The 20,358-nt window shown below is 42.5% G+C and overlaps 1 protein-coding gene across 3 annotated transcripts in view; it reads left to right on the forward strand.

Moving 5' to 3' along the window:
* Nucleotides 1-20,358, forward strand: part of arhgap6 (Rho GTPase activating protein 6) — a 276,724-nt gene that overhangs the window by 234,543 nt on the left and 21,823 nt on the right. For all 3 annotated transcript variants that reach the window (XM_062977254.1, XM_062977255.1, XM_062977256.1), the window contains exons 4-5: nucleotides 14,421-14,677; nucleotides 19,481-19,676. In XM_062977254.1, coding sequence (XP_062833324.1) covers nucleotides 14,421-14,677; nucleotides 19,481-19,676 — 453 coding nt within the window. The remainder of the gene's footprint in view (nucleotides 1-14,420; nucleotides 14,678-19,480; nucleotides 19,677-20,358) is intronic.

Genomic DNA, 20,358 nt, shown 5'->3' on the forward strand with positions numbered 1-20,358 from the left:
AATGCAGTAAATAAATAATTAATTTTAGACTTAGGCTCGGCCAAAGTCTGACATGACTTGAAGGCACACAACAACAACAACAATCCTAATTAACTTGACTATCTCATTGGCCAGTAGCAGGCCCACACTTTCCATTGAAATCCTAATAGGTTTATGTTGGTTAAGATTGTTTTTATTTTTAAATATTGTATTGTTCTTTCATTGTTGTTGTTGTTGTTGCACTACAAATAAGACATGTGCAGTGTGCATAGGGATTTGTTTGTATTTTTTTTTCAAATGATAATTCAGCCCCTCCACAGTCTGAAGGATTGTGGACCGGCCCGCTGCTTAAAAAGTTTGGGGACCCCTGGCCTAGAGGATAGGCTACCTCTAGGCCTCATATAGCCTACCATATAGCTATTAAAGCTTAGAGTATTTTACCATTATTAGTTTAGTATTTTACATTATAGTTTATACCTTATCTCAATAGTCTAGTACTATACCATATAGTCATGATAGCTTGTACTTACCATCAGCAAAGCCTAGTGTATTTTACCAACATAGCTTAGATTATTTTACCTTATAGTTATTATAATGTGTACCTTATCATTATAGCTTCACTTTATAGACAACTAGCTGTGCCCGGCCACGCGTTGCTGTGGCGAAGTATGGTGGTATGGGAAATAAAGTATTGAGGAATTGGTGGTAGTTAAGGTAAAGGGTAAAGGTTTTCCCCAGACATTAAGTCCAGTCATGTCTGACTCTGGGGTGTGGTGCTCATCTCCATTTCTAAGCTGAAGAGCCAGCATTGTCCGTAGACTCCTCCAAGGTCATGTGGGATGACTGCATGGAGCGGCGTTACCTTCCCGCCGGAGCAGTACCTATTGATGCACTCACATTTGCATGTTTTCGAACTTCTGTGTTGGCAGAAGCTGGGGCTAACAGTGGGGGCTCTCTCCGCTCCCCCAATTCAAACCTGTGGCCTTTCGGTCCAGAAGTTCAGCAGCTCAGCGCTTTAACACGCTGCGCCATCAGGGGATATTATTTCCTAAAGGTTGTGAATATACAATATTTCTGATTGGTTTTTTTTTGTTTTTTGGAGGCAAGTATGAATGCTGCAATTAGGAAAAATGATTAGGATGTAATGGCCTTGCAGCTTTAAAGCCTGGCTGTTTCCTCCCTGAGTGAATTTTTTGTTGGGAGGTGTTAGCTGGCCCTGATTGTTTCCTGTCTGGAATTCCCTTGTTTTCAGAGTGGTGTTGTTTGCGATATTTTATGTGCTTCTACTGTCTGTGGCCCTGAGAAAACAGGATTTGCCAGACTTTGCTGATGGGAATACTTTGTTGGGAGATGTTAGCTGGCCCTGATTGTTTCCTGTCTGGAATTCCCTTGTTTTCAGAGTGGTGTTGTTTGCGATATTTTATGTGCTTCTACTGTCTGTGGCCCTGAGAAAACAGGATTTGCCAGACTTTGCTGATGGGAATACTTTGTTGGGCGGTGTTAGCTGGCCCTGATTGTTTCCTGTCTGGAATTCCCTTGTTTTCAGAGTGGTGTTCTTTGTGATATTTTATGTGCTTCTACTGTCTGTGGCCCTGAGAAAACAGAGGATTTTCCAGACTTTGATGATGGGAATACTTTGTTGGGAGGTGTTAGCTGGCCCTGATTGTTTCCTGTGTGGAATTCCCCTGTTTATTTACTGTCCTGGTTTTAGAGATTATATTGTTCTGCATTATTCTATCCCAGTAATTATTTCATATTAAAGAAGAATCTCACTTATCCAACATTCGCTTATACAATGTTCTGGATTATCCAACGCAGTCTGCCTTTTCACAATCAATGTTTTTGTAGTCAGTGTTTTAAATTCATTGTGATATTTTAGTGGTAAATTTGTAAATACAGTACAGTAGAGTCTCACTTATCCAACATAAACGGGCCGGCAGAACGTTGGATAAGCGAATATGTTGGATAATGAGGAATTAAGGATAACCCTATTAAACATCAAATTAAGTTATGATTTTACAAATTAAGCACCAAAACATCATGTTAGACAACAAATTTGTCAGAAAAAGTAGTTCAGTACACAGTAATGCTATATAGTAATTACTGTATTTATGAATTTAGCACCAAAATATCACGATATATTGAAAGCATTGACTACAAAAATGTGTTGGATAATCCAGAACATTGGATAAGCGAGTGTTGGATAAGTGAGACTCTACTGTAAATACTACATAGCATTACTGCGCATGGAACTACTTTTTCTGTCAAATTTGTTGTATAATATGATGTTTTGGTGCTTAATTTGTATAACGATTACCTAATTTGATGTTTAATTGGCTTTTCCTGAATCCCTTCTTATTATCCAACATATTCACTTATCCTGCCGGCCTGTTTGCGTTGGATAAGTGAGACTCTACTGTATATTTCTAATCTTATATTATCTGCTGAGAACTGGATTATATGAGGCTCCTTCTTCACAGCTGTATAAAATGCACACTGAAGTGGATTATATGGTAGTGTGGAGTCAAGATAATCCAGTGCAAAGCAGATAATATAAGATTATAAATGGGTTATATAGCTGTGTGGAAGGGCCTTGAGTCTACACTGCCATATAATCCAGTGCAAATTAGATGATCTGTGGAAGAAGTCTAAGTGAGGCCTAAATCTGCCTGTCCCCTAACTGAAACCTGGCTGTCCCTTGGTTGCTAGGCAACCAAGTGGGCAGAGATTAGCCCTCTAAACTGGCAGCAATTGGATAAAAAAAAGTATTGCTCTCCCTCTAATTAGGACTTTATTTTTCTTTTCTTTTTGTTGTATCAACCTTGAGGCGTGGATGATGGGTTGTGTTGTCAAATTTTGAGGTTGGGGGGCCTGTACTTTTGTTGTTTTGTGAATCGCCGTGATGCCATCACTCTTTTATATATATAGATATAGCCAGGCATTTACCACTATAGTCTGCATTTTCCATCAAAATAGTATCATATCATTATAGTTTGGAGTATTTTACCTCATAACCATTATAGTATAGTTTTTTTCATTATAGTTTTGAACTTTGCCATCTTGATTCTATATTGTCCTAGTTTTGCCCGGCCACGCGTTGCTGTGGCTTAATGAGAATCCTTTGTTGGCCAGGTGGAATAGCAGTGAATAGCCTTGCAGTCTCAAAGTCTGGCCGATTTCTGGAGTATGAACGTAGAGGCATGGATGAGGGGTTGTGCTGCCAAGTTTAGTTTTATGGGATGTGTAGTTTTGTTGTTTTGTCCTAGGCCGAAATTTCATTACCCTTTTATATATATAGATTAATAACTAAGTGACTTACCACAATTATATTAAAGTATTTTACCTCATACTATACAAATATAGTCGTATTTATTTCCAGTGTAACTAAATTCAATAAGCAAACCTCGTCTCTGTAATATATTATTTTGATTCACCTTTCAAGAATCCTGACTGAAATTAACTTTGCCTTTGCCTCAGTAAACTTATTTGGTTAACTTTATCCAGTCTCAAGAGTTTTTATTTTAAGAACTGAAGTACATCAGAGGGTATACCAATAGCCACCGGGTAGTCAGATATATAGTTTTCTTTTCCCCTGATGTGCCATCACACATATTATATTTTAAAGCTGCATTGCAATTGAATATATGCAGTACACAAGCAAGAAGGTTAGTATAGTGTAGTGGTTTAAGTGAGGACCAAGGGCCCTTCCACACATCCATATAACTTAGAATATCAAGGCAGATAGTTCACAATATCTACTTTGAACAAGGTTATCTGAGTCCACACGGTCATATAACCCAGTTCAATGTGAATTTTATACAGCTGTGTGAAAGGGGCCCAAGACTTTGGAGCAGAAACCCACAGGATGACTTTGGGAATATTAGACTTTCTCAGCCTCAGAGGAAGGAGGAGGAAAGCAAAGGTAAACTCCTTCTAAATATATCTTGCCAAGAAAATCCAGTTGAGACCAATTTAGGGTCACCATAGGTCAGAAAGATCTTGAAGGTGCACATCAACAAAATACACAGGAAACTTTTGTCTGGTCCACAGCTAGCTCTTTTTACTTTCTTAAGAAGCACCATCAGATTAAATATGGTTGGTGGAGAAAACATGCTCTTGGCTAAATTGCTGAGTGTATGCTTTGTGTGTGTGCTGTGTATGAAGAAGTTTGAAAAACCAACTGCCTTCTTAGCAAGATTATGCCCTCATTTTTCTTTGTGGGGTCCCTCCTTTGTACATTATGCCCGGCCACTTAAATAAGCTGTTCAACATTGTTCTTCCCTGTTAGGATTTGGGTATACTGTGGTGACTTGATTCATCGTCAGCCCACGCTGTCCCAAGCAACATTCATAGTCTACCCTCAACCCCCCACCCTTCTCCTTTATGCTTGACAGTGAGTTGAAAAATGTTCTCTTAGCTGCTCACACAATTGTGTTTTTAATAAGCATTTCAGAAGTTTATTTTATAAAGTGAATGCTTTCCATTGCCAGGCAACTTGTCCAATACAAACATTCTGCTCTGTACAGCACAGCACATGTAGGCGTCCTTCCACAGATGTGTCTTGAGCATTCTCATTCACAGTGACTTTCTTCTAAGTCTGCCTGCATGCAACCATTGCCTTGCAGCTGTCTTGTTTTATATGCTAAGCCTCTGATTTAATTCTAGTGTAGTGGTAAGGATTTATTAACTGAAAGACGAGGGAAAGAGAAATTGGAAGATTTCCGAATCATGTCTCATAAATCCTTCTATGACATGATTTTATGCAGATGAACAGCCACAAGCTCACAAGCTTTTCTTTGTTAAGCAATTGGTGTCTTTAAAAAACTAATCTTACTAGAGAACTTAGTTGTTTTCTCATAGAATAGGAAAACTATGGTGTTTGAATGCAGGCCTAGTCTCTTGGCAATCTCATACTTTTTGCAGATCACACTGAGTTTATTTGGGGAATTTGAGACTTCAGTCACTTTGCTCACCAGAGATATCACTTTACCAATGTTAATGATCACCCCTAACTCACGATAAGTTGGAAACAAAGCCAAGAGCCCCACATTTTCCTAGGAACTTTTGAGTCATGCTCCTTCTGGTTCACTTGGGCCATAGGAAATAAAGTCTATATTGTGTAGGTCTATTTCCAACAGTGATTTGTTCTTTGTAGAAACATGTTAACTTTAAAGGACAAAAGTCTATCCTCTTCTAACTAAATAATCTTGCATTCCTTTGCTGTCAGATGGCTTTTTATAATGATAGTGTACAATAATGCCCCATATATGAAGAGAGAAGTGGGCATATCTATTTCCTTTTCATTATGAGGCTCACTACAAAAAAAGCTGTAGTTAGAAAGCATTAGAAGAAGTAGGGGTGTCCTATTCTGTTTTCAGGTGCCCCCCTCCCCGGTTCTATTTTTGGAAACTTCTTCCTGAAATGGAAACGGAAATCAGGGTTCCAAATTACAAATATGAATGGCCCCCTCTTAATCTCCTGGAATCTTCCAGAAAATAGAACTGGGGTCACCCGAAATTTGAAAAAAAAGCAGAATGGATTCATACACACTGAGGCAGAAGCATTATTGGGCTTCATTTAGCTAACATGCAGATACAGTAGAATCTTACTTATCCAACCTAAACGGGCTGGCAGAACATTGGATAAGCGAAAAGGTTGGATGATAAGGAGGGATTAAGGAAAAGCCTATTAAATTTCAAATTACATTAACATTTTACAAATTAAGCACCAAAACATCATGTTTACAACAAATCGACAGAAAAAGCAGTTCAATACACGGTAGTACAGTAGAGCCCCGGCTAACCGAGCTCCAGTTAACCGAGGTTCTGTATTATCTGAGGTGCCGCCGAGGGCGCTCCTCCCTCTCCTTCTCATGAGCGAAGGGAGCTCGCGTGAAGGAGAGGGAAAGGAAGGAGCTCCCTCGCGAAGGGAACTCGAGAGGGAGGAGGAAGCGTCCCAGAAGTGGCCCGCAATTGCTGCTGCAGCAGCGCTCGTGGGCTGCTTCTCTGGGCTGAGCCCTCGCCCCTTGGGAAGCAACCCAAGAGTGCTGTTAGGCAGCAGGGCTCGTGGGCTCCTTCCAAGGGGCAAGGCCTTGCCGAGGGACGTCTCCCTGGATCTCCTTCGACCAGGCCAATGCTGGAGGAAAAGGTTTCCTCCAGCAATGGCCTGGCCAAGGAAAACCCTCAGCACGCTCCTAGTTTCTTGGAGGGACAGGAGCGAGGTTTTCCTCGGCCAGGCCTTTGCTAGAGGAATCTCTTTCCTCCAGCAAGGGCCTTGCCAAGGGAGATCCGGGGCATGCTCCACATTTCTCGGAGGGACAGGCCCTTGCTCCAGCAAGGGCCTATCCCTCCGAGAAACAAGGAGCTTGCCACGGTTCTCCCTCGGCAAGGCCCTTGCTGGAGGAAAAAGTTTCCTCCAGCAAGAGCCTTGCCAAGGGAGATCCGGGGAGACTTCCCTCGGCGAGGCCTCGCCCTATCCGAGCTCTTAGGTTATCCGAGATTGGGCCCGCCCTTTATCTTGGATAACCAGGGCTCTACTGTAATTACTATATTTATGAATTTAGTACCAAAACATTGCAATGTATTTAAAACATTGACTACAAAAATATTGACTACTTAAAATTGACTACAAATAAAGATAGAATTGCATAAAATGAACTTACAGTAACAATATTGTCGGAAGTTAAATCCGTAAAAAGTCCAGTCCTTGCTGCCTAGAGAAACAGCTTTGGATCTGGGCGGGCAGATTGCGTTGGATAATCCAGAATGTTGGATAAGTGAAGGTTGGATAAGCAAGACCCTACTGTATTCATCTGATAAAAATCATCTTATTCTCTGTAGCCGTATATAGGAAAAAACAAAAAGTTCAGTACAGCCTGAAAGGGGAGGCAATTTAGGGACTTTGAGACAAGATCGGCCACTACATTGGTTTTCCTTCTTTCCTTGCTCGATGACACTAAAATACTGCAGAATAATAAATAATAATAAAGTAATTGGTTTAAGCCCATGTACATACTCATTGCATTGTGTAGTTTCTGGCCTTCCAAAATACTTATGTGGCCAACATGCAATGAGGCACTGGGAGGATGAAGCAATCTTCTTGGAGGTTCCTTGGGCAAAGAGTAATGATTACCATTTGAATCACCTATGGAGAATAAGATCAGGAAGGACTTGAATATGCAACATGACGCAACTAAACTGGAATCATGGAGAATAAATTGAGAGTCCTCTGTTATCTACTAACTCATGAGCCATTTTTCAATACATTTTGCCACTTTAGTATAAATAGTTTGTGACACTTTACATGATTGGAGGCTTTTATTGTTAATGTTCATTACTGTTTCAAAAATGAACAGAAATATATAGTGTTTGCATTTCCTTAATGTCAAATGGTGTGCAACTTTGTCAAGAGAACTGCTGTTTTGTAGTGTTGATTTTAACCTTACTTTGACAGTGTATTTCCCTAAGCACTGTTCAATTGAAGGGAGAGTTCTAAAATCTAAATCACTTTTTAATTAATTGCTTTGTATGATTTATTCCTAGAGAATCAACAAACCTCTCCAGAAGTGGAGTAACCTAAAAAGTCAAGCTTAAAAAAGGCCAGTTAATGCATCTTTTTGTGTGTCTTTATCTTCTTTACAGAAGGGAAGGGGGCATAGTTCTGTGCAAAATTGCCCCCTTTCCTTCTGTAAACTAATAGAAGATCAAGTGTTCAGAAACAAAATCATCCCAATTATTATGTAAATAAAGTGGTTGGAACCAACACCCACTTTTCCTATTGAAAAAAAGGGTACAGTAAAGTATTATCCTGAAACTCTATCACTACATAATAAAATAATATTTGTAAATAGTGTGGTAAAAGGTACCAGTAATTGAAGGCAGATGAGTCATTGCATTGCATTGTTTTTCTCTGCTTTGAATGGACAATACAAATTGATACCTTGTTTGGCACACCAGTAACGAAGAGCTATTCAATATGGCTATATCTTTTCAATGAATATTTGCAGAGCTGTTATTTTATAATACCTGGTGGAATGCTAGAGTTCCTTACCACATTCCATTGCTAGTTGTTTCCAGGAAAAGATTCACTGCTGTGAATAAATATTTGATTTTTCATTTATTATAACCAGAAAATAGATGTTCTTCTTCCATGTTTACTTTTTGCCCATTCTGTGTTAATATAAAGTATTTCTTGCCATTTATGTTTAACTTATTCCAACAGTAATTTCCACTAGTGATGTTAGCATGTAATTGCCTCTCCCATAGAGAGAGTAGAGTCCCACAATGAATATAAAACAGCATGTTCCTTAGTTCTTAGAAATGATACTGTTTTGAACATTATTTGTTCTGTATTTCAATGCTGTTTAAATTGTAGGCATCCTTTATGCTCAGTTGGACAACAACCCTGTTATAATAACTTTGTGATTGTGTCACTTTAGCATTTACCAAAGTTAAAGCATGGTCTAAAAATATGCATTCGCAATTGCATTAAGCAGGAGACTCAATGCAATCCCTCGTTCCAGATCAAAGTATTAGAATATAGTGGGGCAAGAGATAAAAATAATTTGTGATCAGGCTTTCCTTATTGAGAACTCCAAATTGAAATCTTTACCCTATTAACTATTGTGGTGCTTTTGTTGTTGACTTCCATCCTGAATTTTATATGACTTCAATTTCTGCACACATAATGTTCTAAATTTAGTAAAGGTGGCGGCAATACACAGAAGATCTGTATAGGAGGGATAAAAATATAGAAGATAGTTTTGACAGTGTGGTGAGTGAATTAGAACCAGACATCCTGAGGAGTGAGGTTGAATGAGCCTTAAGAAGCACTGCTAACAGCAAGGCAGCAGGAGACGATGGGATCCCAGCTGAACTGTTTAAAATCTTGAAAGATGATGCTGTCAAGGTGATGCATGCCATATGCCAGCAAATATGGAAAACACAAGAATGGCCATCAGATTAGAAAAAATCAATTTACATCCCCATACCAAAAAAGGGAAATGCTAAAGAATGTTCAAACTTCCGTACAGTGGCACTTATTTCACATGCCAGTAAGGTAATGCTCAAGATCCTGCAAGGCAGACTCCAGCAATACATAGAATCATAGAATCATAGAATAGTAGACCTCATGGGCCATCTAGTCCAACCCCCTGCCAAGAAGCAGGAAATCGCATTCAAAGCACCCCCGACAGATGGCCATCCAGCCTCTGTTTAAAAGCCTCCAAAGAAGGAGCCTCCACCACAGTCCGGGGGAGAGAGTTCCACTGCCGAACAGCCCTCATAGTGAGGAAGTTCTTCCTGATGTTCAGGTGGAATCTCCTTTCCTGTAGTTTGAAGCCATTGTTCCGTGTCCTAGTCTGCAGGGCAGCAGAAAACAAGCTTGCTCCCTCCTCCCTATGGCTTCCCCTCACATATTTGTACATGGCTATCATGTCTCCTCTCAGCCTTCTCTTCTGCAGGCTAAACATGCCCAGTTCTTTAAGCCTCTCCTCATAGGGCTTGTTCTCCAGACCTTTGATCATTTTAGTTGCCCTCCTCTGGACGCTCTCCAGTTTGTCAACATCTCCCTTCAACTGTGGTGCCCAAAATTGGACACAGTATTCCAGGTGTGGTCTGACCAAGGCAGAGTAGAGGGGGAGCATGACTTCCCTGGATCTAGACGCTATTCCCCTATTGATGCAGGCCAAAATCCCGTTGGCTTTCTTAGCAGCCGCATCACATTGCTGGCCCATGTTTAACTTGTTGTCCACAAGGACTGCAAGATCTTTTTCACATGTACTGCTGTCTAGCCAGGTGTCCCCCATTCTGTATCTTTGATTTCCATTTTTTTTGCCGAAGTGAAGTATCTTGCATTTGTCCCTGTTGAACTTCATTTTGTTAGTTTCGGCCCATCTCTCTAGTCTGTCAAGATCGTTTTGAATTCTGCTCCTTTCTTCTGGAGTGTTGGCTATCCCTCCCAGTTTGGTGTCATCTGCAAACTTGATGATCGTGCCTTCTAACCCTTCGTCTAAGTCATTAATAAAGATGTTGAACAGAACCGGGCCCAGGACAGAACCCTGCGGCACTCCACTCGTGACTTCTTTCCAAGATGAAGACGACGCATTGGTGAGCACCCTTTGGGTTCGTTCGCTTAGCCAATTACAGATCCACCTAACCGTAGTTTTGTCTAGTCCACATTTTACTAGTTTGTTTGCCAGAGGGTTGTGAGGGACTTTGTCGAAGGCCTTACTGAAATCCAGGTAGGCTACATCCACAGCATTCCCTGTATCGACCCAACTCATAACTCTGTCGAAAAAAGAGATCAGATTAGTCTGGCATGACTTGTTTTTGGTAAATTAGCCTTGCGAACCTTTTCCCTACAGGAGTTGGCTATACGTTTGAATTCTTCTTTGGTGATTTCTCCCCTTTTCCACTTCTTGTGCATGTCACTTTTGAGTTTTAGCTCAGTTAGAAGTTCTTTGGACATGCATTCTGGCTTCTTCGCATGTGCCATATTTTTTTTCTTTGTTGGCACTGTTTGCATTTGCACCTTGAGTATTTCACTTTAAAAAAAATTCCCATCCATCGTTAACTCCCTTGTCTTTTAATATTGGCATCCATGGAATGCTGCTCAGTATTTCCTTCATTTTTTGGAAGTCAGCTCTCTTAAAGTCCAGAATGCGTGTTTGACTTGTCTTAATTTCAGCCCTCCATTGTATCACAAACTGCAGGAGAACATGGTCACTTGCCCCTAAGGATCCGACGACTTCTACTGTATTGATCAGGTCTTCCACATTTGTTAAGATTAGATCAAGAGTTGCTGATCCCCTTGTTGTCTCCTCTACCTTCTGGACCATAAAATTGTCTGCAAGGGAAGTGAGGAATTTGTTGGACTTTGTGCTCTTGGCCGAGTTTGTTTTCCAGCAGATATCAGGATAGTTGAAGTCGCCCATGACTACTATATCTTTTCTTTGTGCCTGTTTGGTCAGCTGTTGACAAAAGGCTTCATCAAGTTCTATATCCTGGTTCGGAGGTCTGTAGTAGACACCCACGACGAGATCTTTTTGAGTCCCGGTTCCCTTGATTCTTATCCAGATGCTTTCAAGCTGGTTTCCCAGATTACAGTCTTGCATTTCTTCTGCAACGTAACTGTTTTTGACATATAAAGCTACTCCCCCTCCTCTCCCCTTTGTTCTATTTCTGTGAAAGAGGTTATAGCCCTCAATGGCTACATTCCAGTGATGGGAGTCATCCCACCAGGTTTCAGTGATGCCTATGACGTCATACGTGTGGTGCTGTGTTAAAAGTTGGAGTTCGTCTTGCTTATTTCCCATGCTCTGTGCATTAGTGTAAGCCCCTGTGACCTCCCCTTGAGCTGTTTATTTGGGATTATTGTGCTCTCGGTAGTTGGTCCTTGCTGTGTTTGTGCAGCCCTCCATTTAGCCTTTTGGCAGTTCCCTGTGGTCGTGGGTAATATAGTGTTTGCCAGGCTGTTGTTCCCCTCCCCCAGTGGATCTAGTTTAAAGTGCGCCTGATGAAGTTTGTGAGTCTGTGTGCAAAAAGATGTTTTCCTACTTGTGTGAGATGCACCCCATCACTTGCCAGTAGGCCATCCTCCTGGAAGAGTAGACCATGGTCAAGGAAGCCAAAATGCTCCTCTTGACACCATTTTCTGAGCCAGTTATTGACCTGTACTATTTTTCCGGCCCTTGTAGAGCCGTGTCCTACAACGGGGAGGAGGGATGAAAAGATCACCTGTACATTACACAGTTTTAGCTTACTTCCGAGGGCTCGAAAATCATTTGTGATCTTTTGAAAAGTATGCCTAGCGGTGTCATTGGTACCTACATGAATCAACATAAGGGGGGAGGGTGATGGGGCTTTAGGAGCCTGCTGAGCCTCTGAGTGATATGGTGTATTTTTGCCCCCGGGAGGCAGCATGTTTCTCGAGCCATCCCATCTGGTCTGGAAATGATGGCTTCCGTTCCTCTAAGGAAGGAGTCACCTACTACCAAGACCTGTTTCCTTTGAGGATTGACAGGGTCCCTTTTGTGCAAGACAGTGTGTATGTCCCCTGAAGTGTGTTCCTGTTGGAGTGAATTGTGTAGGTGTAAAGTGTTGCCCTCCTCCTCGACATCCCCAGTGCATTCATCAATGACAATCCATTGAGATGCGTCCAAGAGCCCATCACTCTCCCAAGGGTGTTCCTGCTGTGCCTCGTCTACAATTGGGGATGGAGCATTTGCATGATTACATAAGTTTGAATGTGGCGATGCATTGTCCCCGTCAGGGCTATCCCCTGCGCATTGATCAAGAGTGGCCCTCTGAGTGGTATCTAAGTAACTGTGGTCCTCCACAAGATGTGTTTCCTGATTGTTTGTTAATGGTGTGAGAATTTGGAATCTGTTGTGCAAATGCAGCTGAGCAGAGGAGTTCTGTGGAGGCTGCCTGGTCCTGTGTCTCTTTCTATGGGTGACCTCCTTCCAAGCCTGAGAGTTGTCTACCTTTGAGTTGATCTCCCCATAAAGTTCCTGATCATGGTGGTGTTGGTGTGATGCAGGTTGCAGATCTACAGCAGCGTGTTGTGCAGTGTCCAAGAAGAGCTCAAGTGCCTGAATGTCCTTAAGGGTCTTAATGCGGGCCTCGAGTTGTTCGATCCTCTGCTCCATCAGAGTAATCTGTTTACACTTGGTGCAGGTGTAGTTGAGTAGTTGTTGTGCAAAGAAGGTGAACATGCCGCAACTTGTGCATGTGGTGGCAAGTATTTGCTGTTGATCCATCTCTTGGTGAGTGAAGTGACCGAGCAGGATTGTGTGTGTTATGGGCAGAATGCTATCCACCTTCCTGTGTGTGTGTTTTTAATGTTGTTATGTTTATTGTATATACTGTAAGAACGTGACGCTGGCTCAGAAAGCTTCAACAGGAAGCCAACACTTTCAATAACAATAGCCTTGCCTCAGCTTCCAAACAACAGCAGACAGCAAGCCTTAATTACAGCTAGCCCACACTCAAGAATCAGCCCAGACTCAGGTTTTTAAAGGTAAAGAGTCCAACAGACACAGTTTTTTTAAGGCTATCTAAGAAAAGAGTAGGCAATCTAAGAAAAGAGTGCACACTCTCAGGTTTTTTAAGGAATTAGACAGGCCTTACCCAAACCAAGGAGCAAGCTGCCTTCCTGCTTCCTCTCCTCACCTCTGGAAGCCCACACTTTCAATAACAATAGGAAGCCAACACTTTCAATAACAATAGCCTTGCCTCAGCTTCCATGGAGCTTCTTGCTTCCATGGAGCAAGAGTTGCCAGATGTTCAAGTTGGGTTCAGAAAAGGCAGAGGACCGAGAGACCAAATTGCTTGGAGAAGATCATGATGCTGGGGAAAATGGAAGGAAAAAGGAAGAGAAAGCCGACCAAGGGCGAGATGGGTGGACGGTATTCTTGAAGTGACTGGCTCGTCCTTGAAGGAACTGGGGGCAGAGACGGCCGACAGGGAGCTCTGGTGTGGACTGGTCCATGAGGTCACAAAGAGTCGAAGACGACTGAACGAGTTTTACCTGTCAGTCACTGTTCAGTAAATTGCAAAAAAGCATTGGGATTTTGCATTCTGTTTCAATCTTTTTCTTCTTTTTTTACCTTCCCTTACCCAATTTTTGTCATTTATTATAGCATTACTCAAAACATCTTCAACTATCCATATTTACTGGAATGTAGTGTGCCATTGATTGTAATGCACATTTCAGTTTTAACAAACAAACAAAATGATTATTCATACATTTTGTGCCCATTCCCATCAGGGTGCAAGCAGAAATGATTTCACTTACAGCATCAGCTTGAGGGGGAACCTGCTTCTTCTTTGCCTCTCAGCTGAGGAGAGACGAGAGAAGCTAGCTGGGAAGGAAGAAGGGCTGTCTTGCATTTCCCCAGTTGGGAGAAGCATCAGAAACCCAGGGGAAAAGTAAAAGAGAGAGTAGTGTCGCCTCTGTGCTGAGCCTGGCAAACTCGCCAGCCTTGGTGGAGGGGAGTGGCTTCCCAACCGTCCTCATTCAGAGGCTGAATGAGGCCAGTTGGGAACCCTCCTTTGGTGCGTAATTGTAATGTGCTATCGAATCTAATGTGCACCTCACTTTTGGCAAGATCATTCAGTCAAAAAAGGTGCACATTGATTTGAGTAAATATGCCAGGTGGGATGATAACACCCATCTCACAAGAGATTTAGGGAATTGTTGTCCAATACAATGGTTATGAAAGTCTGAACAGGGTGATATTTTCTCCAACTTTTGAGATCATAGAGGTACACCAAGTAGATTTACAGTGATGAGGATACTTTCTATGGTGAAATTATTTACTTAGTATTAATTGAATCCATTTAAATGCTGTGTTTGTTCCTGACTAAAAACATCAGAAAAGTGATGACTGTCTTTTAAGATTAGTAGCTCCAATATAAAAATTCATTTTTGTTTTCCAGAATTTGTACCCCAGGCATTTGGCATGCCTTTATCACAGGTAATAGCTAATGATCGGGCATACAAACTGAAGCAGGACATTCAGAAGGAAGAGCAGAGGGATGTTTCAGAATTTGTAGCCTCCCTTCTACCATTTGGGAGCAAAAGACAAAACAAGGAACTCTCAAGCAGTAACTCATCTCTTAGCTCCACCTCGGAAACACCAAATGAATCCACTTCACCAAATACTCCAGAACCAGCTCCACGGGCCCGGAGGAGAGTAAGTTGTCTGCTAATTTTATGTGTGTACCCTAGGCATTTTGGGATATTCCCAGGCCCTGCCCTGCATGCAGAGGTTAGGGTTATGGGTCTCTTGACATGTAATTAAATTAAAGCCCTGATTGAAATGATAAAAATTGAAATTTTAATGGTCATCTCTCTTTCCCAGCTGTTCGTGGGAGAGCATGAGATAGACACAAGTTTCTTGCCAACACCTCAGGGGACACAAAGATTCTTTGGAAACTTTACTTTTCCCCAGATTCTAGTTGATCTTTTCAAATGACCAAGGAACAAACTTATTTAACCCCTCTTTCTTTTTAACTTTCTGTTTTTCAGAAAGCTGTTTGTTGTAGGTGGGTGCATAGTGGTGACAGTACTGCATTTGTTATGCGCCCCTGAGCAGAGATGTTTTCTTTTTTGAACTCTGAGCAAAAGTCAGCAGACTTTTCTCCTCATCTTCACAGTATCAGTCATGAAGATTGTATTCCTAAGGAAGCTACACTTTCTATGCAGCTCTCTTACTACTTCACAGAGCAGTCAGGTGCATTGGTGTCAGTGGCAGAGAAAAAAAAAAGCTCTAAGCAAAATGTGTTTATTTATTTATTTCCAATATTTATATCCCGCCCTTCTCACCCAAAGGGACTCAAGGTGGTGTATACATTTTGCAACAATTCGATGCCTACTCATAATTAAACATAACAGTAAATAAAATCCATTACAAACAATTAATACAGTATAAAAATATAAAACATATGTTTAAAATCTGTTCATCCAATATCCTCGTGCTTTAACCATAAATCAGTCCAGGTCGTCATTATCATTTATTCATCGACAGCCTGGGCACATAGCCATGTTTTTAAGGCTTTTCTAAAACTCAAAAGGGTTGGGGCTTGTCTTATATCTCTGGGGAAGGTGTTCCACAGCCGAGGAGCTGCGACCGAAAAGGCCCTGTCCCTCGTTCCCGCCAGCCGCACTTGCGAGGCAGGCGGGAGCGAGAGCAGGGCCTCACCAGTTGACCTTAGGGATCTTCCTGGCTCATAGGAGGAGATACATTCAGACAAGTAGATTGGGCCAGAACCATTTAGGGCTTTATAGGTCAAGACCAGCACTTTGAATTGGGCTAGGTAACATATCGGCAGCCAGTGGAGCTGGCTTAGCAGGGGGGTGGTACGCTCCCTGTAAACCGGCCCAGTTATTAATCTGGCTGCTGCCCGTTGTACTAGTTGGAGCTTCTGGGCCATCTTCAAAGGCAACCTCATGTAGAGAGCACTGCAGTAATCCAAACGGGATGTAACCAGAGCGTGGACCACCGTGGCCAAGTCAGACTTCCCAAGGTACGGGCATAGCTGGCACACAAGTCTTAGTTGTACAAATGCTCCACTGGCCACCACTGAGAACCTGGGGTTCCAGGCTTAGTGATGTGTCCAAGAGAACACCCAGACTGCGAACCTATGTCTTCAGGGGGAGTGCAACCCCGTCCAACACAGGCTGTAACCCTATACCCTGTTTGGCCCTAGGACTGACCAGGAGGACCTCTGTCTTGTCTGGATTTAGTTTCAATTTGTTCTCCCTCATCCAGTCCGACACGGTGGCCAGGACCTGAACAGCCTCCTTAGTGACAGGTGGGAAGGAGTGACAGAGCTGGACATCATCTGCGTACAGATGACACCACACCCTGAAATTCCGGATAATCTCTCCCAGCGCCTTCCTGTATATGTTGAACAACATGGGGGACAGTACTGAACCCTGTGGGACCCCACAAGTCAATGGTTGTGGGGCTGAGCAGGTGTCCCCCAGTGACACCATCTGGGAATGATCCTCCAGAAAGGACCGGAGCCACTGCAGAACAGTACCCCCGAGCCCCATTCCAGCAAGGTGCCCCAGAAGGATACCGTGATGGATGGTATCAAAGGCCGCTGAGAGGTCCAGCAGAACCAGCAGGGACACACTCCCCCTGTCCAGTTCCCAGCATAGATCATGGACTAAGGCAACCAAGGCTGTCACGGTACCATGCCCGGCCTGAAACCAGACTGTGCCGGATCCAGAAAATCGGTATCTACCAAGAATGCCTGGAGTTGTGTGGCCACCACACATTCCACAACCTTGCCCAAAAAGGGGAGATTGGAGATAGGCCAATAGTTCTCCAATTGAGTGGGGTCCAGTGATGGCTTCTTCAACAGCGGTTTGATCACAGCCAATTTAAGGCTCACTGGAAATATGCCTTCCCGAAGGGAGGCATTCACCACCACCTTCACCCACTCGGCCAATCCCCCTCTGGCTTCTCTCACCAGCCTGGATGGGCAGGGGTCTATGATGCATGTGGTAGCCCTCACCTCTCCAAGCACTTTGTCCAGGCTGAACCAACTGAAACGAATCCATCAAAATGGGACAAGCAGGTGCTCTTGCTACATCCTTGAAGACTTGCCGTTAATATGGTGTCAAAGCCAGAACGGATCAAAGCGACTTTGTCCACAAAGAACTGAGCAAATGCTTCACAGCGGGCTGCCGAGTTGTCAGGGATCTCGTCTTGGGGAACGGGATATAACAAACCTCTGACAACTCGGAACAGCTCCGCCAGATGGTTCTTTGCGGACGCAATATTAGCTGCAAAGAAAATGTTCTTTGCAGCATCTATTGCCGTGGCATATGCCCTGAGATAGGAACATAGCCGTGTTTAGTTTGGCTCCCTCGCCTTTGAACGCCACATGCACTCTAGTCCCCTCTTCTTTTGCTTCATCGCTGCCAGCTCCTCAGTGAACCAAAGAGATGGTTTAGCTCGGGTATTCGAGAGGGGACGTTCTGGAACGATCGTGTCTATTGCCCTAGCCGCCTCCTAGTTCCAGAGGCCAACCAGAGCATCGACAGGGTCACCAGCCGAGGTGGCAGGAAGCTCCCCAAGAGCCATCAGGAATCCATCCGGATCCAGAAGCCTCCTAGGGCGGACCATTTTAGTCGGTCCTCCACCCCTGCGGAGGTTGGAGGGCGCAGCAAGTCTAAACCTGATCAGGTAATGGTCGGTCCATGGCAATAGAGTGATTGCAAGCTCCTCCACACCGCCACCTTCCTCCCATCCCTGGCAGAAAACCAAGTCAAGTGTGTGCCCTACTCTGTGGTAGGGCCAGATACTAGTTGGGACAGCCCTATAGTTGCCATGGTGGCCATGAAGTCCTGAGCTGCACCGGACCGAGTGGCTTCGGCATGGACATTGAAGTCTCCAGCACAATGAGCTGTTGGGACTCCAAAGCCAGGCCCGAGACCACCCCGGGTAGCTCAGGCAGGGAGACTGTAGTGCAGCGCAGTGGTTGGTACACTAGCAGAACTATTTCGTGGATGAAATAGTTAAGGAACCTAACCATCTGACACCCTTTAGCTTTATCTTCCATTTGCAATAGATGCACAATAGAGATTTAGAAAGGCAAACTGGGAAGAAATTACGTTCTTCCAGTATCTATATCTTAAACATTCAACCAAAACCGGAAGCTCTGTCCCTGAGGGGATTCTTAAAGGGACAGGACAATGGAGGCTTCAAATACAAAGAGGCTATCCCAGTGGTTCCCAACCTTTGGGCCTCCAGGTGTTTCGGACTTCAACTCCCAGAAATCCCAGCCAGCTTACCAGCTGTTAGGAACTGTGAGAGCTGAAGTCCAAAACACCTGGAGGTCCAAAGATTGGGAACCACTGGTCTAGACTGACCCCACAAAAACTGTACATAAAATATTAATTCCTCTAGCTAAAAAGGGCTTAACTAAAAAGGGCTTAATAATTGTCATGCCCCATGAAGACCCTCATGGGGCACGACAATTATTATAGGATTGGCAATGCCCAATAATACCTAATGTTATTCTTTGGCTATCCAAAGAATATGCTGTGTGTGTTTTCAGTTCTAAAATGGACCATTGCACTTTATTGGATTAGAATTTTAGCCTTCTATATAATATAGTTCAGCAACAATTTGTCATAACTGAACTAATCTGTTCTTTTTTTTAAAAAAAAAATCTATTTTCAAGTTTGTTGGCTTGTATACTTTTGAGGGTCAATGATTTGATTAATATTTCACATCTGAAAAATATGCAATAACCAATATCTGATAAGTGACTCAAAATGAAAACTAGTAATGTTCACATTTAATTAATTAATTGCCATAATATTCAAGCTTTCTCCCAAGATGAGATTCACAGTGCCTTACAATAATTTAACAAAGAATTAAATAACATTATTGAAATACCTGATTAAAAACAGATAAAACCCTTAAAGTGTATTTATTGGAAACATGCTTTCTAATAAAAGATTTAAAAATATAGCACACTACATATGCACTTCTTAATGAATTCTTTAAGAGTTTGTTCCATGACTATTTCATCTACTCTATTGTTTCAAATAACTATATCTTTTATATTTGATTGTTTAATGCTTTAAATCATTTTTTATAATAGACCGCTGAGGTGGATATTTTAATGGCAGCATATTAAGTCTATTTATAAAGATACATATGCTGCTCGCCCAAACTTGTACCCTTATAAATGTACTCATAAATCGAGTAAACTCAGTGATGATGAAGATTCTGTCTGGTAAGTCATCTTGCTTTGCCATAGCCCTGAATCAGAAGAGCTGCAACGAAGAGGTAAAAGGACTGTGAACTAGAAAGAATTCTGTGATATAGTCTTGGAGGCTTGCTTTTGGCTTAAAATCAAAGATTGTCCACCGTGATCTGCCCTTGTAGATAAACTGCAAGTCTGCCAAAGATTTTAAACCTGAATTGTTTTCAGAATGAAACATCTATATTTTACATCCATGTGTGTTGCAGGGTGCAATGTCTGTGGACTCCATTACTGATCTTGACGACAGTCAGTCTCGACTGCTGGAAGCTCTGCAGCTGTCATTGCCTGCTGAAGCGCAGAGCAAGAAAGAAAAGTCCCGGGACAAGAAACTTAGTCTTAATCCTATTTACAGGCAAGTTCCTCGGCTTGTAGACAGTTGCTGCCAGCATTTAGAAAAACATGGTAAGTGTTCTTCAGTTTGAAATGCTTTAAGACTGATTGGTGTAACTTTTAGGGATACACACTTCTAGTATTCTCGTTCATGGTACGGATCTTCTCTTGCCCAAAATGCTGCCATGGGGCTGCAAACCCAATCAGATTTCAGAGTCCTCTCTCCTAAAGCCATTCCCCATGGCAAAAACATCCCTCTCTACTAGATTGCTCACCACCCTTAAGTGGAAAAGGTAAACATCTTCTATATTTCCATTTTTAAATGGAAAAGCAAACTTTTTGGGGGGAGTGAGGAATCACGAGAAAAAAACAGGATATGTTAAGTATCACCAATATTCTAACCAGATTCCCTACCTCTTTTGGGTTGCAGGTGGATGGGGTGGGAAAACTATCAGGAAACTGATCAATGGTTCTGTTCAAATATATGTGGAAAGATTGAGGGAACTCAGCATGTTCAGAATGGTGAGCAGAAGATTGATGGGTGACATGTTTGCACTCTTTAAATATCTCAAGGGGGGAGGAAACAGGCCTGTTCTGTACTCTTCAAGGGTAGGGCTAGATCTAATGGTTTTTAATTACAGGAGAATAGTTTTTGATGGAGGATCTGAAGGAACTTCTTAATACTAAGATCAGTTTGAAAATGGAACCAATTATCTGAAGGTGGTGGAGTTTCTCTCTAAGGCTAGACAGCTAC

This window comes from Anolis carolinensis, chromosome 3 (assembly GCF_035594765.1).
Source record: "Anolis carolinensis isolate JA03-04 chromosome 3, rAnoCar3.1.pri, whole genome shotgun sequence".
Taxonomy (NCBI): Eukaryota; Metazoa; Chordata; class Lepidosauria; order Squamata; family Dactyloidae; genus Anolis; species Anolis carolinensis.